At 35.9% G+C, this 13,900-nt stretch overlaps 5 protein-coding genes across 5 annotated transcripts; all 5 read left to right on the top strand.

Moving 5' to 3' along the window:
* Window positions 1–747: 747 nt before the first annotated feature.
* On the top strand, window positions 748–1,575 carry LOC141600018 (F-box protein CPR1-like). The gene has a single exon (XM_074420166.1). It carries the CDS (start codon window positions 748–750, stop codon window positions 1,573–1,575), a length of 828 nt encoding a protein of 275 aa, XP_074276267.1.
* Window positions 1,576–2,545: 970 nt separating this feature from the next.
* On the top strand, window positions 2,546–3,598 carry LOC141600017 (F-box protein CPR1-like). The gene has a single exon (XM_074420165.1). It carries the CDS (start codon window positions 2,546–2,548, stop codon window positions 3,596–3,598), a length of 1,053 nt encoding a protein of 350 aa, XP_074276266.1.
* Window positions 3,599–5,590: 1,992 nt separating this feature from the next.
* On the top strand, window positions 5,591–6,685 carry LOC141600014 (F-box protein CPR1-like). Its single transcript, XM_074420162.1, has one exon. The coding sequence runs from the start codon at window positions 5,591–5,593 to the stop codon at window positions 6,683–6,685; it is 1,095 nt and encodes a 364-aa protein (XP_074276263.1).
* Window positions 6,686–7,220: 535 nt separating this feature from the next.
* On the top strand, window positions 7,221–10,667 carry LOC141598710 (F-box protein At1g49990-like). Its single transcript, XM_074418448.1, has 3 exons — window positions 7,221–8,573; window positions 9,465–9,817; window positions 10,379–10,667. The coding sequence occupies exons 1-3, from the start codon at window positions 7,325–7,327 to the stop codon at window positions 10,472–10,474; spliced, it is 1,698 nt and encodes a 565-aa protein (XP_074274549.1). The 5' UTR covers window positions 7,221–7,324; the 3' UTR covers window positions 10,475–10,667.
* A 1,581-nt stretch (window positions 10,668–12,248) lies between these two features.
* LOC141600011 (uncharacterized) lies at window positions 12,249–12,680 on the top strand. The gene has a single exon (XM_074420160.1). The coding sequence runs from the start codon at window positions 12,249–12,251 to the stop codon at window positions 12,678–12,680; it is 432 nt and encodes a 143-aa protein (XP_074276261.1).
* The last annotated feature ends 1,220 nt before the right edge of the window (window positions 12,681–13,900 follow it).

Below are 13,900 nucleotides of genomic sequence, written 5' to 3'. Positions count from 1 at the left end.
ATGCTCTCATTGCCAAGGTGTGTAATTAACTAGGAATTTCTCGAGTAGAATTACCCGAGACATCATTAGGTTCCCTACACATTATTTTCGCCAATTGCTCTATGTTTGCGTTAAAATTTACTATATAATTGGTTTTTATCGTACACCTCAGTCAATAAGAAGCCTATTTTTACTGCCATTAACTTGTACCTCTAAGGCAAATTTTAGAAAAAGCCATAAAAATTTATTTCCTAAATTGTTTATCTTTTTATGGTAAATTTATTTCTTTATTATATAGCTTATCTTAGTTTGAGCAAGATTAGGAATAGTTTGCTCTCTATATATACGTGATATATCAACACGACTTTTTACAAAAGAAATTTTCCCGATGTTTGAAGGATGCATAAAATAATTAATACTCTTCCCGAAAGTTTGATTATCGAAATTTTATCGTGGTTACCCGTTTTATCATTGTTAGAGTTCAAATATGTTTGCAAATCATGGTATAAAATTATCAAAAGTCCGTATTTTATATCCATGCATCTTAAGCACAACTATGCTCGTCCTACCAATCGTTTTATTGCACAATATACCGTAACGCAAGCTGGTGAGCTTGACCCTTATTTGGTATGGCACGGTGAAAGCGACCAAGGTAAAAAAATCCATAAGTCTTCTACATTATATGATTTACATCGGAGTCGATATTCTAATTATGATATTTGTGGCCCTTGTAATGGGATATATTATTTATGGCATTGTTGGCCAGATATGTCTAATTATATTAATGATCCACGTTGTTTGTGGAATCCGGCACTTAACGACATCAAAAAATTACCACCGATGATTATGAAACCTAATATTTCATCTAATATAATATATTATGACGAATATTGTGGTTTTGGGTTTGATCCGGTGACTGTGGATTACAAGGTTGTTGCTATTAAGGGATATGCTACTTCTTCGACTGGTAATGGGTACGGAAGGGAATCCTTAATCGATTATCCTCATTCAATCATGATTTACTCGTTAAGAACAGACTCTTGGAAATACTCGGGAGATTTATCAAAACACTACTACATTCCTTATGCGAACTCATGTTACGCTTTTGCGAATAGAAGTTTCTATTGGCTAGCATCATATGAAATATTCTCTATTAAACACGATGTGATTATTGCTATCGACTTGGCTACAGAAGAGTGCCAAGAAATCGGAACACCCCATATCAGTATAAAAGGAGAAATGTCTAATAAAACGTATTCCGAGTGTCTTATGGTATATAATGGTTCGATTGCGTTGGTTTCTCTTTACAAAGAGGAGTGTGAGTTTGATATATGGACGTTGAAGGGTACGACTTGGAGTAAGGAATTAACGGTTGAACTTGATTGTGATTGGGTTTCGAAACCACTAGGTCATTATTGCGTGGATAATAACCTGGTGTTATTTACTAGTCCTGATGGTTTAATCTCATGTGACCCTAATACAGAAGAAACGTCGGAGCTACATGAACTGCGCTTAGGTATAACTTGTAAAACAGTCTCAGCGTACATGATAAGTCTTGTGCCACTTAATGATCGGGACTTTTGGAGTAATTCTTAAATAAAACAGTTTTATACGGCCAGTTAATATACAGATAAGTCATTATACGTAATTAGGTTCCTTTTAATAATTACGTAGTGCATAAATATTTATATAATTGGGTCTCTTTAGTATACTCGATTTTTCTAACATCTACGTTATTTATACATGGTGGTTATTTGGCAAGGGTGGCGACGTGTTTTGATACAATTTGATTTTCAATTCTACGACCTAATTTCTGTATTGAAATTCCGATAATAATTTGACAAACTGGATGACATAATCTAAACTTCGTTACCTAATTGTGAGAGGTTGGTACTCTCTTATTTTCCATTATGAATATTACTCTCTTTTAAAATCTAATTTTTTAAAATTACTACCTATAAAAGAACTTTTTTTTTTAAATCAATTTAGGTGACTTATTTTGTCTATTTTTTGACTGATTTTTTTATATTCATGTACTTCGTAGTAGACAAATGACGGTAAAAGTTCAAAAAAAGACAGATGCAATTTTTTGATCAAAGTGTATAATGAGAGTAATTTTAGGAAAAAATATAATGATATAATTTTAGGAAACTAGAATTTAAAAGAGAGTAATTTCTAATTTATCCTATAAACTTCTCCTATATGGATATATATCACGAATTCACGTTGGTATCTTTTGAATTTATATTAAGAAAATATTATATTATATTATATTATGCCAAATCCTCTGCCTTAAATTTGTTCAGTTTTGACTTGTATCTCAAGCTAACTTAGGGTTTGAGTTGGACATGTGATGCAAGCGTCGCCTCTATAAATAAAGTAGGTAAACGTTTAATCATCATAACTAAATATTTCCCTATTTTTCCATTGAAATAAAATGTTAGAAAATCTTCCCGAAAATTTGATTATTGAAATTCTATCATGGTTACCGGTAAAATCTTTGTTACGATCCAAAAGTGTTAGCAAATCATGGTATAAAATCATCAAAAGTCTGTATTTGATATCCATGCATCTTAAGCATAACTATGTTCGTCGTACCAATAATTGTTTCATTGCACAATTTCAAGTAACACCAGCCGGTGAGCTTGAGCCTGAATTGATTTGGCACGGTGAAAAAGACGAGAGTAATACGGTCCATAACTATTATACATTACAATCTAAACCGCCATATAATTGCGATATTTGTGGCCCTTGTTACGGGATATATTATTTGTCGGATCCTTGGTGGGATGAGTACAGTTTACGACGTTTGTGGAATCCGGCACTCAATGAGATCAAAGAGTTACCCCCGATGATTATGAAACCTAATATTAATATGAATTATTATAACGAAGTTTGTGGTTTTGGGTTTGATCCGGCGACTCAGGATTACAAGGTGGTCGCAATTAAGGGGTACTCGAATTCGACTGATCAGTTCGGAATTAGAATATTTTTGGATTACCCTCTTTCGATCATGATTTACTCGTTAAAGACAGACTCTTGGAAATACTCGGGAGATTTATCAAAGCGCTTCTACATCCCTTATGCGAATTCATGTCATACTTTTGTGAATAGAAGTTTCTATTGGCTAGGATCATATGAATCAGACCCTTTTAAACACGATGTGATTATTGCTATCGACTTGGCCACAGAAGAGTGCCAAGAAATCAAACTACCCGATATCAGTATCAAAGGAGAAATGTCGTATGGCACGTATTTTGAGCGTCTTATGGTATATAATGGTTCAATTGCCTTGGTTGCGCTTTACAAAAAGGAGCGTAACTTTGATATATGGACGTTGAAGGGTACGACTTGGAGTAAGGAATTAACAATAGAACTCGATTGTTCGGTTTGGAAAGTTGTTGGTCATTATAACGTGGATAATAACTTGGTGGTATTGGTTAGTAGTCAAAAATGTTTAATCTTATGTGACCCTAATACGAAAAAAACGTCAGTGCTTAAAGTGCGTGTAAAGGATGGAACTTGTAAAATAGTCTCCGCGTACAAGGAAAGTCTTGTGCCACTTAATGACCGGGACTTTTGGGATCAAAGTGATGAACATCGAAAAATTCTTGTCTAAGACGGTAATATTATTGTTAGAGCTTTTACCTAGTTAATATCACTTGTTTGCATTTTGCACATATTTGGTGAATTTTATCTTCAGCTCATTGGAGTATAATAGAAGTTGAATTATATATACCCGTCTCATTTTCCTTTTATATATTCCGTACTCCTTAGTTACAAGCTTATATTTGTATTTATTTATTTTTGGTTCAAATAAGCGCATTTATGTCGCGAATGAGAATCGAACACCCTAATTCATAGTTGGAGTAAGAGAGCTTTTACCACTTGAGCTAACACTTATTCTCACCGTGCTTATATTTTTATATAAAGCAACTCGTTTTCTATACCTTAGGGGTAGCGTGTCACGAGATGATCATCCGACTCAAATATCGCAATACTCAAAATAACATAAACCTAAATTGACCTGAGTTGTACGCGATGACTTAATTATCGCTCATTTATCAGGATTGTTAGATGGTTTATAAGTTACGAGTATCATAGTTTATATTAAGCCCTTTAACTTTGTCAAAATGATGAACATATAGGAATTCTTGTCTAAGACGGTTTTATCGTTGATTTGTTGTCGGCGCTTTACATAGTTAATATAATATCAATCGTTTGCATTTTGCACCTATTTGAATCCGTATCACATGAGAGTAACTTCAATAATTTCCTAAATTGTTTTTATTTATTGTTTAGTTTTGACTTGTATCCCACGCTAACTTAGGGTTTGAGTTTGACATGCGAAGTAGGGCGTCGCCTCTATAAATAAAGTACATATAAACGTTTAACCATAAGTAAGTATTTCCCTATTTTTCCATTGAAAAAAATATTAGATCAACTTCCCGAAAATTTGATTATTGAAATTCTACGACTAATAATGTGTGCGGATGGGAATCACATCGCTTGTGGAATCCGGCACTCTATAAGTTGAAAAACTTACCACCGATGACTATGAAACCTAATATTTCATCTAATATGAAGTATTATACATAATCTTCTAGTTTTGGACTTGATCCGGTGACTGAGGATTACAAGGTGATTGTTATTAAAGGATATGGAACAACGACTAATAATGTGTGCGGATGGGAATTCTTAATGGATTACCCTCTCTTTCGATCATGATTTACTCATTAAGGACGGACTCTTGGAAATACTCGGGAGATTTATCAAAACCCTACTACATTCGTAGTGACAAAACACGTCAAAATAATTGTGTTATTTTTCGGTCAAAATTCTATGATAATCTTATATTTACCCTGATACGGAAGAAACGTCAGAGCTTAAAGTGCCCGCATATGAACGCGACCCTACAACTTGTAGGATAGTCTCCGCGTACAAGGAGAGTCTTGTGCCACTTAATTAATGATCGGGACTTTTGGAGGCAAACTGTCTTTCCCTTAAGGGTACTTTCTAATTTTCATCTACTCGCTAAACAAAAGTTACTATATATGTTCGTGATAATACATGTTACGCTTTTGTTAATACAAGTTACTATTGGTTAGGGAAAAAAATTGAAGACGAGAAAATCATAAATAAGTACCAAAATAAACTTTATATATTAATAAAAAATTTGAACTCATAATATTGCACCAAGTGATACCGAGTTTTATTAGAATAGCACCAGGTGATACCGAGTTTCAGTTTCGAATTTGTATACTTTCTAATTTTCGTTTCCGAATATTACCCGGAGAAGATCCTCTAATATCCATATTTTGAATAAAAAATACTCATATTCCGAAATTTATATAAAGAAAATATTAGGGTTTAACTTTGACTTGTACTTCAAGCGAAATTAGGGGTTGACCTGAGATGCAGGGTCGGCCTCTATATAAAGTACAAAAACGTCTGATTATATGTAAACATTCAAAAAAAAATGTTAGCTCATCTTCCTGAAAATTTGGTTATCGAAATTCTATCATGGTTACCCGTAAAGTCTTTGTTACAATTCAAAAGTGTAAGCAAATCATGGTATAAAATCATCAAAAGTCCTTATTTTATTATATCCATGCATCTTAAGCATAACTATGTTCGTCGTACCAATTGTTTCATTGCACGATTTGTCGTAACACAAGCCGGTGAGGTTGAGCCTCAATTGTTGTGGCACGGTGAAAGTGACGAGAGTAACACGATCCATGACACTATTTCATTAAAAGATGCACCAGCATATCATTACAATATTTGTGGCCCTTGTTATGGGATATATTATTTGTGGAATCCTTGGTTGGATGAAGATATTGGTTCACGTTGTTTGTGGAATCCGGCACTCTATGAGATCAAAAATTTACCCCCGAAGATTATGAAACGTAATATTTCATCTTATATGAATACAAATACAAAGTCTGTTTATAACGAAGTTTATGGTTTTGGATTTGATCCGATGACTGTTGATTACAAGGTGGTTATTATTAATGGCTGCCGCCTTGAGTGTTTGAATTTGACTGATGAGTACGGATGTAAATCCTTTTTGGAATACTTTCTTTCGATCAGGATTTACTCGTTAAGGACAGACTCTTGGAAATACTTGGGAGATTTATCAAAACGCTTCTACATTCCTCCGGATAATTCTTCATGTCATACTTTTGTGAATAGAAGTTTCTATTGGCTAGGATCATATAAAGAATACGCTATCAAACATGATGTGATTTTTTCTATCGACTTGGCTACGGAAGAGTGCCAAGAAATCATACTACCCGATATCATTATCAAAGAAGAAATGTCCTATTCCGAGTGTCTTATGGTATATAATGGTTTAATTGCCTTGGTTGCGCTTTATAAAGAGGAGTGTACGTTTGATATATGGACGTTAAAGGGTACGACTTGGAATAAGGAATTAAAGGTACAACTCGACCGTCGGGTTTGGAAACCAATTGGTCATTATAGCGTGGATAATAACTTGGTGTTATTTGATTCTCCAAATTGCTTAGTCTTATGTGACCCTAATACGAAAGAAACCTTGGAGCTTACTAAAGAAACATGGGAGCTTAAAATCAGCAATTACGGTTATGATGTAACTTGTAAAATAGTCTCCGCATATAGGGAAAGTCTTGTGCCACTCAATGATCGGGACTTTTGGGATCAAAGTGATGAGCGTCCTTGGTAATGCAGTAATTCTTGTCTAAGACGGTTTTATTGTTGTTAGAGCTTTTACCTAGTTAATATACAGAGTATCTCGTTTGCATTATTCTTTGTGTGTCCTGTTACTCCTATGTCAGCAAATTTCCTAAATTGTTGTCTTTATGGAAATTATTTCCTTATTATACACGGATTCGTCGCTTATGATTACGAATAGTTTCCTTATTATATACGGATTCAAATTTCATGTTAATGTTATTCTCGAGAGTGATTGTTTGCAAGTAATGGATGCGTTCAAGAAGAAAAAGCAAGGGAAAAGCGTTTTTACCAAGTACACAATCATTGAGTGGCACAAGACTTTCCCTATATGCGGAGACTATTTTACAAGTTACATCATAACCGTAATTGCTGATTTTAAGCTCCCATGTTTCTTTAGTAAGCTAAACAGTGACCGTCTTAACTAAGAGCCCAAGATAAATAGTGACCGTCTTAACTAAGAGCCCAAAATCGACAAAACTAGCCCAATTTAACACACATTACTTTCAAGTTTCTTCCTACACAAAGTTGACAACCTGAAATTTAACAATTCACAATTGATAAACCCTACTCAAACCCTAACCCTAGAAAAAATCCCCAAATCTTACACCAACAGAATTCACCTGAAAAAATGTCTTACCACGCCGAAGAATCAAACGAATCTGTATCTGTATTTAATCGATTATCCAAAGAATTAATTATCGAAATCCTTACCCGAATCCCATCGAAACCCTTATGCCGTTTCAAATCCGTTTCGAAACGTTTCAATTCCATAATTTCCGACCCCAAATTCCTTCCCTTGTACGTTTCTCGCGTTTCTCTTCCATCTTCCTGGTTCATCCTCGACCGAAACCCCCAACTCGTTCCCGAGTCGGCTCACCCAACTCAGTTCCAACTTGTTGATCCCCCAAAAATCTCTACTTGCACCATAAACCCTAAGAAATTAACTCCTGACCCGACTCTTTGGACTCAAATACTCCAAACCAGTAACGGGTTGATACTGTTTTCCATGATGGTTCACCATCCGCGTACACAGCTTAGGTTTAATCCGAATATGTTGGCGTATGTAATCATGGAGGAATGTTTGTTTGTAGTTAACCCGATTACGAGTGAATGGGTTGGGCTCTCGAAGCCGGAAAATTGTAAGCTTAGTCCCCGGCCACATGTTGGGTTCACTACCCGGGTTGACCCGGTATCTGGTCTGGTAACTAGGTTTATGGCTGTCGAGTATCGACCGGCGATCGAGTCAATGTATGAGACTTTGTTGTGTTTTGTGTCGGATACGGGTAAATGGGTCGAGAAGACCGCGAATTCTATGTTCGATTCGCGGTCTTGGAAGTCTGATGGGTCGTTTGAGTTTGAAGGGAAATTGTTTTGGGTTGATTTGAGTACTGGTTTGATTACTTGGGATGTTAAGGATAATGATTATTTTGCGAGTGTGAAGAGTTATGAGATAGCCGTGTGTCGGTTTATTCCAGTACCGGTTATTACGTCTGGGTTGGAGGGTGAGAGGTGGGTTGGTGGCGGAGGCGGGTTTATTCAGTTTATGGAGGTTTTTAAGGAGGGACAATGTGTTTTAAATTGTTGGAGGTTGAAGAATTATGAGTGTGGTGATGAGTGGAGTTTGATTTATAATGTTTCGAGGGAAAATGTCGAAAGGTTTTTGAGTTGTGAGACTGGTAGTAAGATGCCTAAGCCTTGTTTTGTTGATCCTTTTGATGCTGATGTTGCGTATTTTGAAACGGGGGATTTTATCTTTTCGTTTAATCTTCGTACTCAAATGATTGGGGCTGTTGATGTTTTTACTACAAAACAAAATGTAGTTCCATTTGTACTGCCAAAGTGGCCTTCGCCAATTCCGAACCATCTGAAGCGTCTGTGTATGTGGCCACTAGTTCCTATTTAACTGTTTTTATCGTTTGCTTAATGTTTTTTTTACATTGTGATTGTTTGGTTAATGAACTCTATTGAGTGAAGTCGTTATGAGTTGAATAATAACTATGGTTGGATTATTTCTATTGTTGGCCTACTCTACTGCAAATGTTGGACACTCCTGTTTTGTGTAGAGTTGTTTTGTGTCGGACACAGGGTACGCTGTCTAAGTGAAAGTGTTGCGCCTAATGTAGGCTTAAGTTGGTGTTCGGAATTAATATTTTAAAGGATGATGTATGTTGGTATAGCATATCCCTTCTAAATTTAAATTGTTCTTAAGTTGGCATTCTCCATTGATATTTTGAAGGATGATGGATGTTGGTATAGTATATCCGTTCTTTCTAGTTTCTAGATGTTCAATTTTGAACTTTTATTATGAAAATAGCTCTAGGGGATGATTGTACGAAAGGCTGACCATTTCGCAATTTAGACAGTCTCGCTCCTCTAAAATTGTTTTATTCTGTCTTACACTTCTATTCCGTATATTTTTGGCATTTTAAACATTACTCTATTATGCTAATGTTTGGTAATCTGCATAGGTTGCCAACTAACCACTTACTGAACAAATTATATTTCCTAGTGTCCGTTATGTAGCCATTTCTTGGATTTAGGTATAAAGAGAGTGGTTTATTTGAGTCAGGGACAGGTGTTTGAAGTGATGGCCCTTTTCTTTTAAATAGTATCTCAACATTCATCAGGAAACGAGCTTGGTGGATAATGATTAGTAGAATGTGTCGAAAATTGTGTGCCTGTAACTTTCCTGTTCTATTTTTCAACTTGGTTCAACCAACATCTTTTATTCAATACTTTAGTCATGTTCACGTTATTGGCTATTGCAGATGCGGCTTATGCAAAAGAAGAAGGAAATGAATATTTCAAGAAGCAAAAGTTCATCAAAGCCATAGAATGCTACTCTATCAGCATCGATGTGTCTCCAAACGCAGCGAGTTTTGCAAATAGGGCTATGGCATATCTGAAGGATGACAACTATCAAGAGGCAGAGAATGACTGTACTGAGTCCTTGAAGTTTGATGCCAACCAGTTCAAGGTGTATTGGCGCCGAGGACTGGCTAGAAAAGGGCTTGGTAATCTGAAAGGAGCTTTGGAGGATATCGAGCTTGGGCTGAAGTTGGAACCAGGAAACAGAGAAGTGAAGAAGCTACATGTTGAGCTCAAGTCCATGCTTGAGAAGGTTTGGCTTCTTCCTTGACGTACTTCTCGTTTGTGGTTTTTTAAACATGACTTTTTATTATTGGAGTATGTGTTGGAGATTATCTAGGATTTATCCTCTTAGTCTGCACGCGTGCATGGTGAAACAGGATGGTTGATTATGCCTGATTTTTACCTTTTTTTTCTTTTTAGAATTCTCTGAACATATTTTACGTCTATGACCTCTCACCCTCTTTTGTCTGTCTCCATCGCTTTCATGGACCACCATAGTGATATTATTTGTCTGTTCGGTTGAGGTTACTAACTGGCTGAGTTTCCCACTTCGTAATAGGAATAGGAATTTCGGTGTAATTGTTTCGATTCCCAAGGAAGTGGATTTACCTCTGATGGTTGTTGCTTGTTGATTGACCATTGATTTATAATTTCCCGTCTCTAAGAACATAGACAAGCATGGTCTCAATCTTGAGAATGTAAACTTGACAAGTTACTGTTAGGCGCAAATAATTGGTAACTACATTAATACGCGTGCATGGTTTGAGTCAAATCCATTTTACGTGACTAGACACACTTGTACTTTCTGCAGGAGTCAAGTGAAGTATCTGAATCTGGTATGGAAGAAGACGCTGCATGTGGCATGGATGTGAAAGCCGAGGGTAACTGTGATGTTAGCAGCATGTAGCCTGTAGGTATGCTATTTAAATAAATTAGGAATCTGTTCACTTATCGTGTTAAATAGTACTGTATATAATTAGCCATGTCGCCTTTGGAGCCGCTTTTGATGCAAGCAACTGATGTTAATTATCCGTCTTGTGAAGTCGGGTTTGTACTGGTGTTTTGTTTCAATCCAAAGTTAACTTCGCATCAGTTTTTTATGTTTTTGTGTAACTCAGTGTGTTGTTTTACCGTTTTGAGTTGTTTCAAGGAGCTAAAACGGAATAACTCGTTTTGCCATATATATGCACTTCTCAGAGCGTGAAGTAGCCGCCGGTTAATACTTCTTGATACTTCAATTCTTGACACAACATCCATTTTAGGTGGTGATTTGTAATCCGAAAGCAGTTATTCTGCTTTCATGGAGAGTCTTGTGCCACTTAATGATCGGGACTTTTGGAGGCAAAGTGTGTCTTTCCCTTAGCGGTGGAGTGGTTTTTGTGTAAGACGGTTTTATAGTTATAAGAACTTTTCGGGATTGCATTTTTCACCTAATTGGATGAATTTTATTTTTATCTTTAGCTGATTGGAGGAATTAATGGAGTATAATAATTCCGTTGGAAGTTTAATTCTACACCTTATGCATGTTAAGGTATAAGGTCAATTGACAAAAACATCCCTTTATGTATCAAAATTTCAAAATTACACCCTTTATGTTTTTTCTACAAAATTACACCCATAAACTAGAAACTACCATTTCCTTAAAATTTGATATCTGGCTAAACAAATTATAAACTGACCATTTTGCCCCTGACTTATATACACCTTAATACCTTATCATTTACCCCTTTGATTTTTTTATAGTCATTTCTCACCGTCCCCAAACTAAAACTAGATTAAGTCCCTAAATTTTACCCTAAATTAATTCAATGTCTTTCATCTCAAATCAGACAAAATCATCTTAAATCAACCAAAATCAATAACAAGGAGCTCTGATTGGTGCACAATCTCTCTTTTTTACGGAAGAAATTGATGTATTTTTCTCTATCCCCTTAATTGTATCATGCTTTCATATCTCCCTCTGAAAATTTAAATGGTAACTTTACCAATTACCGGTTTTCATGCGTATAGTTTGAAATTTAAATGATATTGATCTCCAAATTATTGTGTGGTTGGTCTTAATCCACTAAAAGTGTAAACCACGTGCCTAACTACGTAATTCATTGATTAAAAACTAGTACATTTAGCTGTTTATTACATCAAAAACTTAAACCCTAATTTAGTTTCAGGAATGGTTGAAATTGTGGGGAAAAATTCATTGAAAATGAAGAACAATGAGAGAGAAGGATGAGAGTGTAAAAATAGAAACAAATGAGTAAATATATAATAGGGAATAGGTTAGTCATTTAGATGAAGGGTATGACAGGAAACTTATACTAGAATTTAAAGAAATTTTACATTATTTCACCGAAAAATTCATTATTTGCTGCCGGAGTTAGAATTGGTATCAAATTTTAAGGAAATGGTAGTTTATAGGTGTAATTTTGTAAAAAAAAAAACATAAAGGGGTGTAATTTTAAAGTTTTAGTGGGTGTTTTTATCAATTGACCCTACTATATATCTAAATTAGCGCACAAAAAAAACCATAACATATATTTATATCTAAATTACAGACTCACGATTAACACCACAAACTTGCTTAAAAATATAGTAAAACTAAGAAGGAAGAAGGGCATGAGAGGGTGAGGGAGTGGGTGAAAGATGTGTGGAGGGAGATAGAGGTAGGGGAGCGAGGGAAGGTCATGTTAGGGTGCTGGGCTATTTGGGAGGCTAGAAATAAATGGGTTTTTGAAGGGAGAAGGGTCGATGTGCAGGTGGTTATTAGGCGGGTAGACGAGCTCACTAATGAGTTGGAGGAAGTGGAAGATGTTGGCATGGGATGCGTGCAAGCTGCGCAAGGACGTGGAGGAGGGGAGGGCAATCGAGTGGGTGGAAGACTGGAGGAGGATTGGATGCGGATCACATGTAATGCTGGAGTCAAGGAAGGGTGGGGTCTCGGACTAGGGGTGGCGTGTAAGGATGCAGAAGGTGGCGAGGTTTGGGCTATGGCTGAGAGGCGACGAGAGCTGGTGGAGGTTGCAGAAGCGGAGGTAGAAGCGATATTGGAGGGGGTCAAAAAGGCTGCGAGAAGAGGCCACCGTAGGATTGTAGTTGAGAGTGATAGCAAATTTTAATCGAGATCCTGCAAAGCAAAAGGAAGGGAAGAAGCTACTTGTTTTTAATTATTGAAGAAATTCGTCTTATTAGCTCTAGTTTTGATAGCATTGTATGTTCTTTGATTCGGCGTCAATTTTCGCAATGTGCACATGATTTAGCTCATTTTGTTGGTTTACAATCTGGTAGAAAAGTTTGGGAAGGTCGATTTCTTGACAATGTAGACACTCGGGTTATTGTTGCTGATAATGATAGAAGGTAAGCCCGCTTTTCAAAAAAAAAAAAAAAATACAGTAAAACTGATAGACAATCGATGAAAAGGCAATTTCTTTTTTTGCAACTTTCATAGAGAGATTCGAACCCTGATTGCATGTGCTAACTATATGCGCTTAATCCCCCTTAACTAAAAGAATAAGAGTTCTCCAAAAATTTTACGCCTAAATGAATTTGGCTATAATCGAGCTTTTATTATATCATATCTGTAATTGAGTTTTTATTATATCATATTTGTAATTGGGCTTTCATCGTATTATATTTACATCTGGATTATGCAGAACTTTCCCTTTTTCTATCGATTAATACAAATTTCAAATTGAGTTAAATATAAGTTTTATAATTATTATTTCTTTAATATTCCTATCTAAAACTGCGCATTCGCGCAAGATCTATACTAGTTGTATATTAACCATAGTAACTTTCCTGGTCCATTTTGGGTTTGGGAATTGGGCAGCGACTGCCACCCATGATGCTTAATAGCTCCGCCGCTGGTCACACATTTTGGTAATTCGTTTGATTTTTTTTTGTTCATCCCATCGCTCATAAAACATCTTAATCATTATTAATCGGTATAAGACTCTCTATGTATAAATGAAATTTTCACTAGCTAAAACTTTGACCCAACCTAAATATTTTCAACCTCCCAAACAATTATCGTCGATAATTTATAATAACTCTCCTAATTTATCGCTCACTCAAAACCTCCCATATATTAACTTTTTGGGTTTTTCTCATTTGTACCCCTATATTTTTGGAGTTTTTCATATATACCCCTTCTTTTTTTTTAATCCCCACTTATACCCCTATATTTCAAACTCATTCCCAACTGTAGCCTTACTATCTTTTCCGTTAGTTGGTGTTTAGTCACCTTCCCTGCACATAATTCATCTTCTTTGATCTTCGTTTACCGTAAACATCCACCATATTCACTTTACCCCTTTCACCATTTACACCCATTTTACTA

The sequence above is a fragment of the Silene latifolia genome, chromosome 9 (assembly GCF_048544455.1).
Source record: "Silene latifolia isolate original U9 population chromosome 9, ASM4854445v1, whole genome shotgun sequence".
NCBI classification, from domain to species: Eukaryota; Viridiplantae; Streptophyta; class Magnoliopsida; order Caryophyllales; family Caryophyllaceae; genus Silene; species Silene latifolia.
This window is presented reverse-complemented; position numbering and strand designations above follow the sequence as displayed.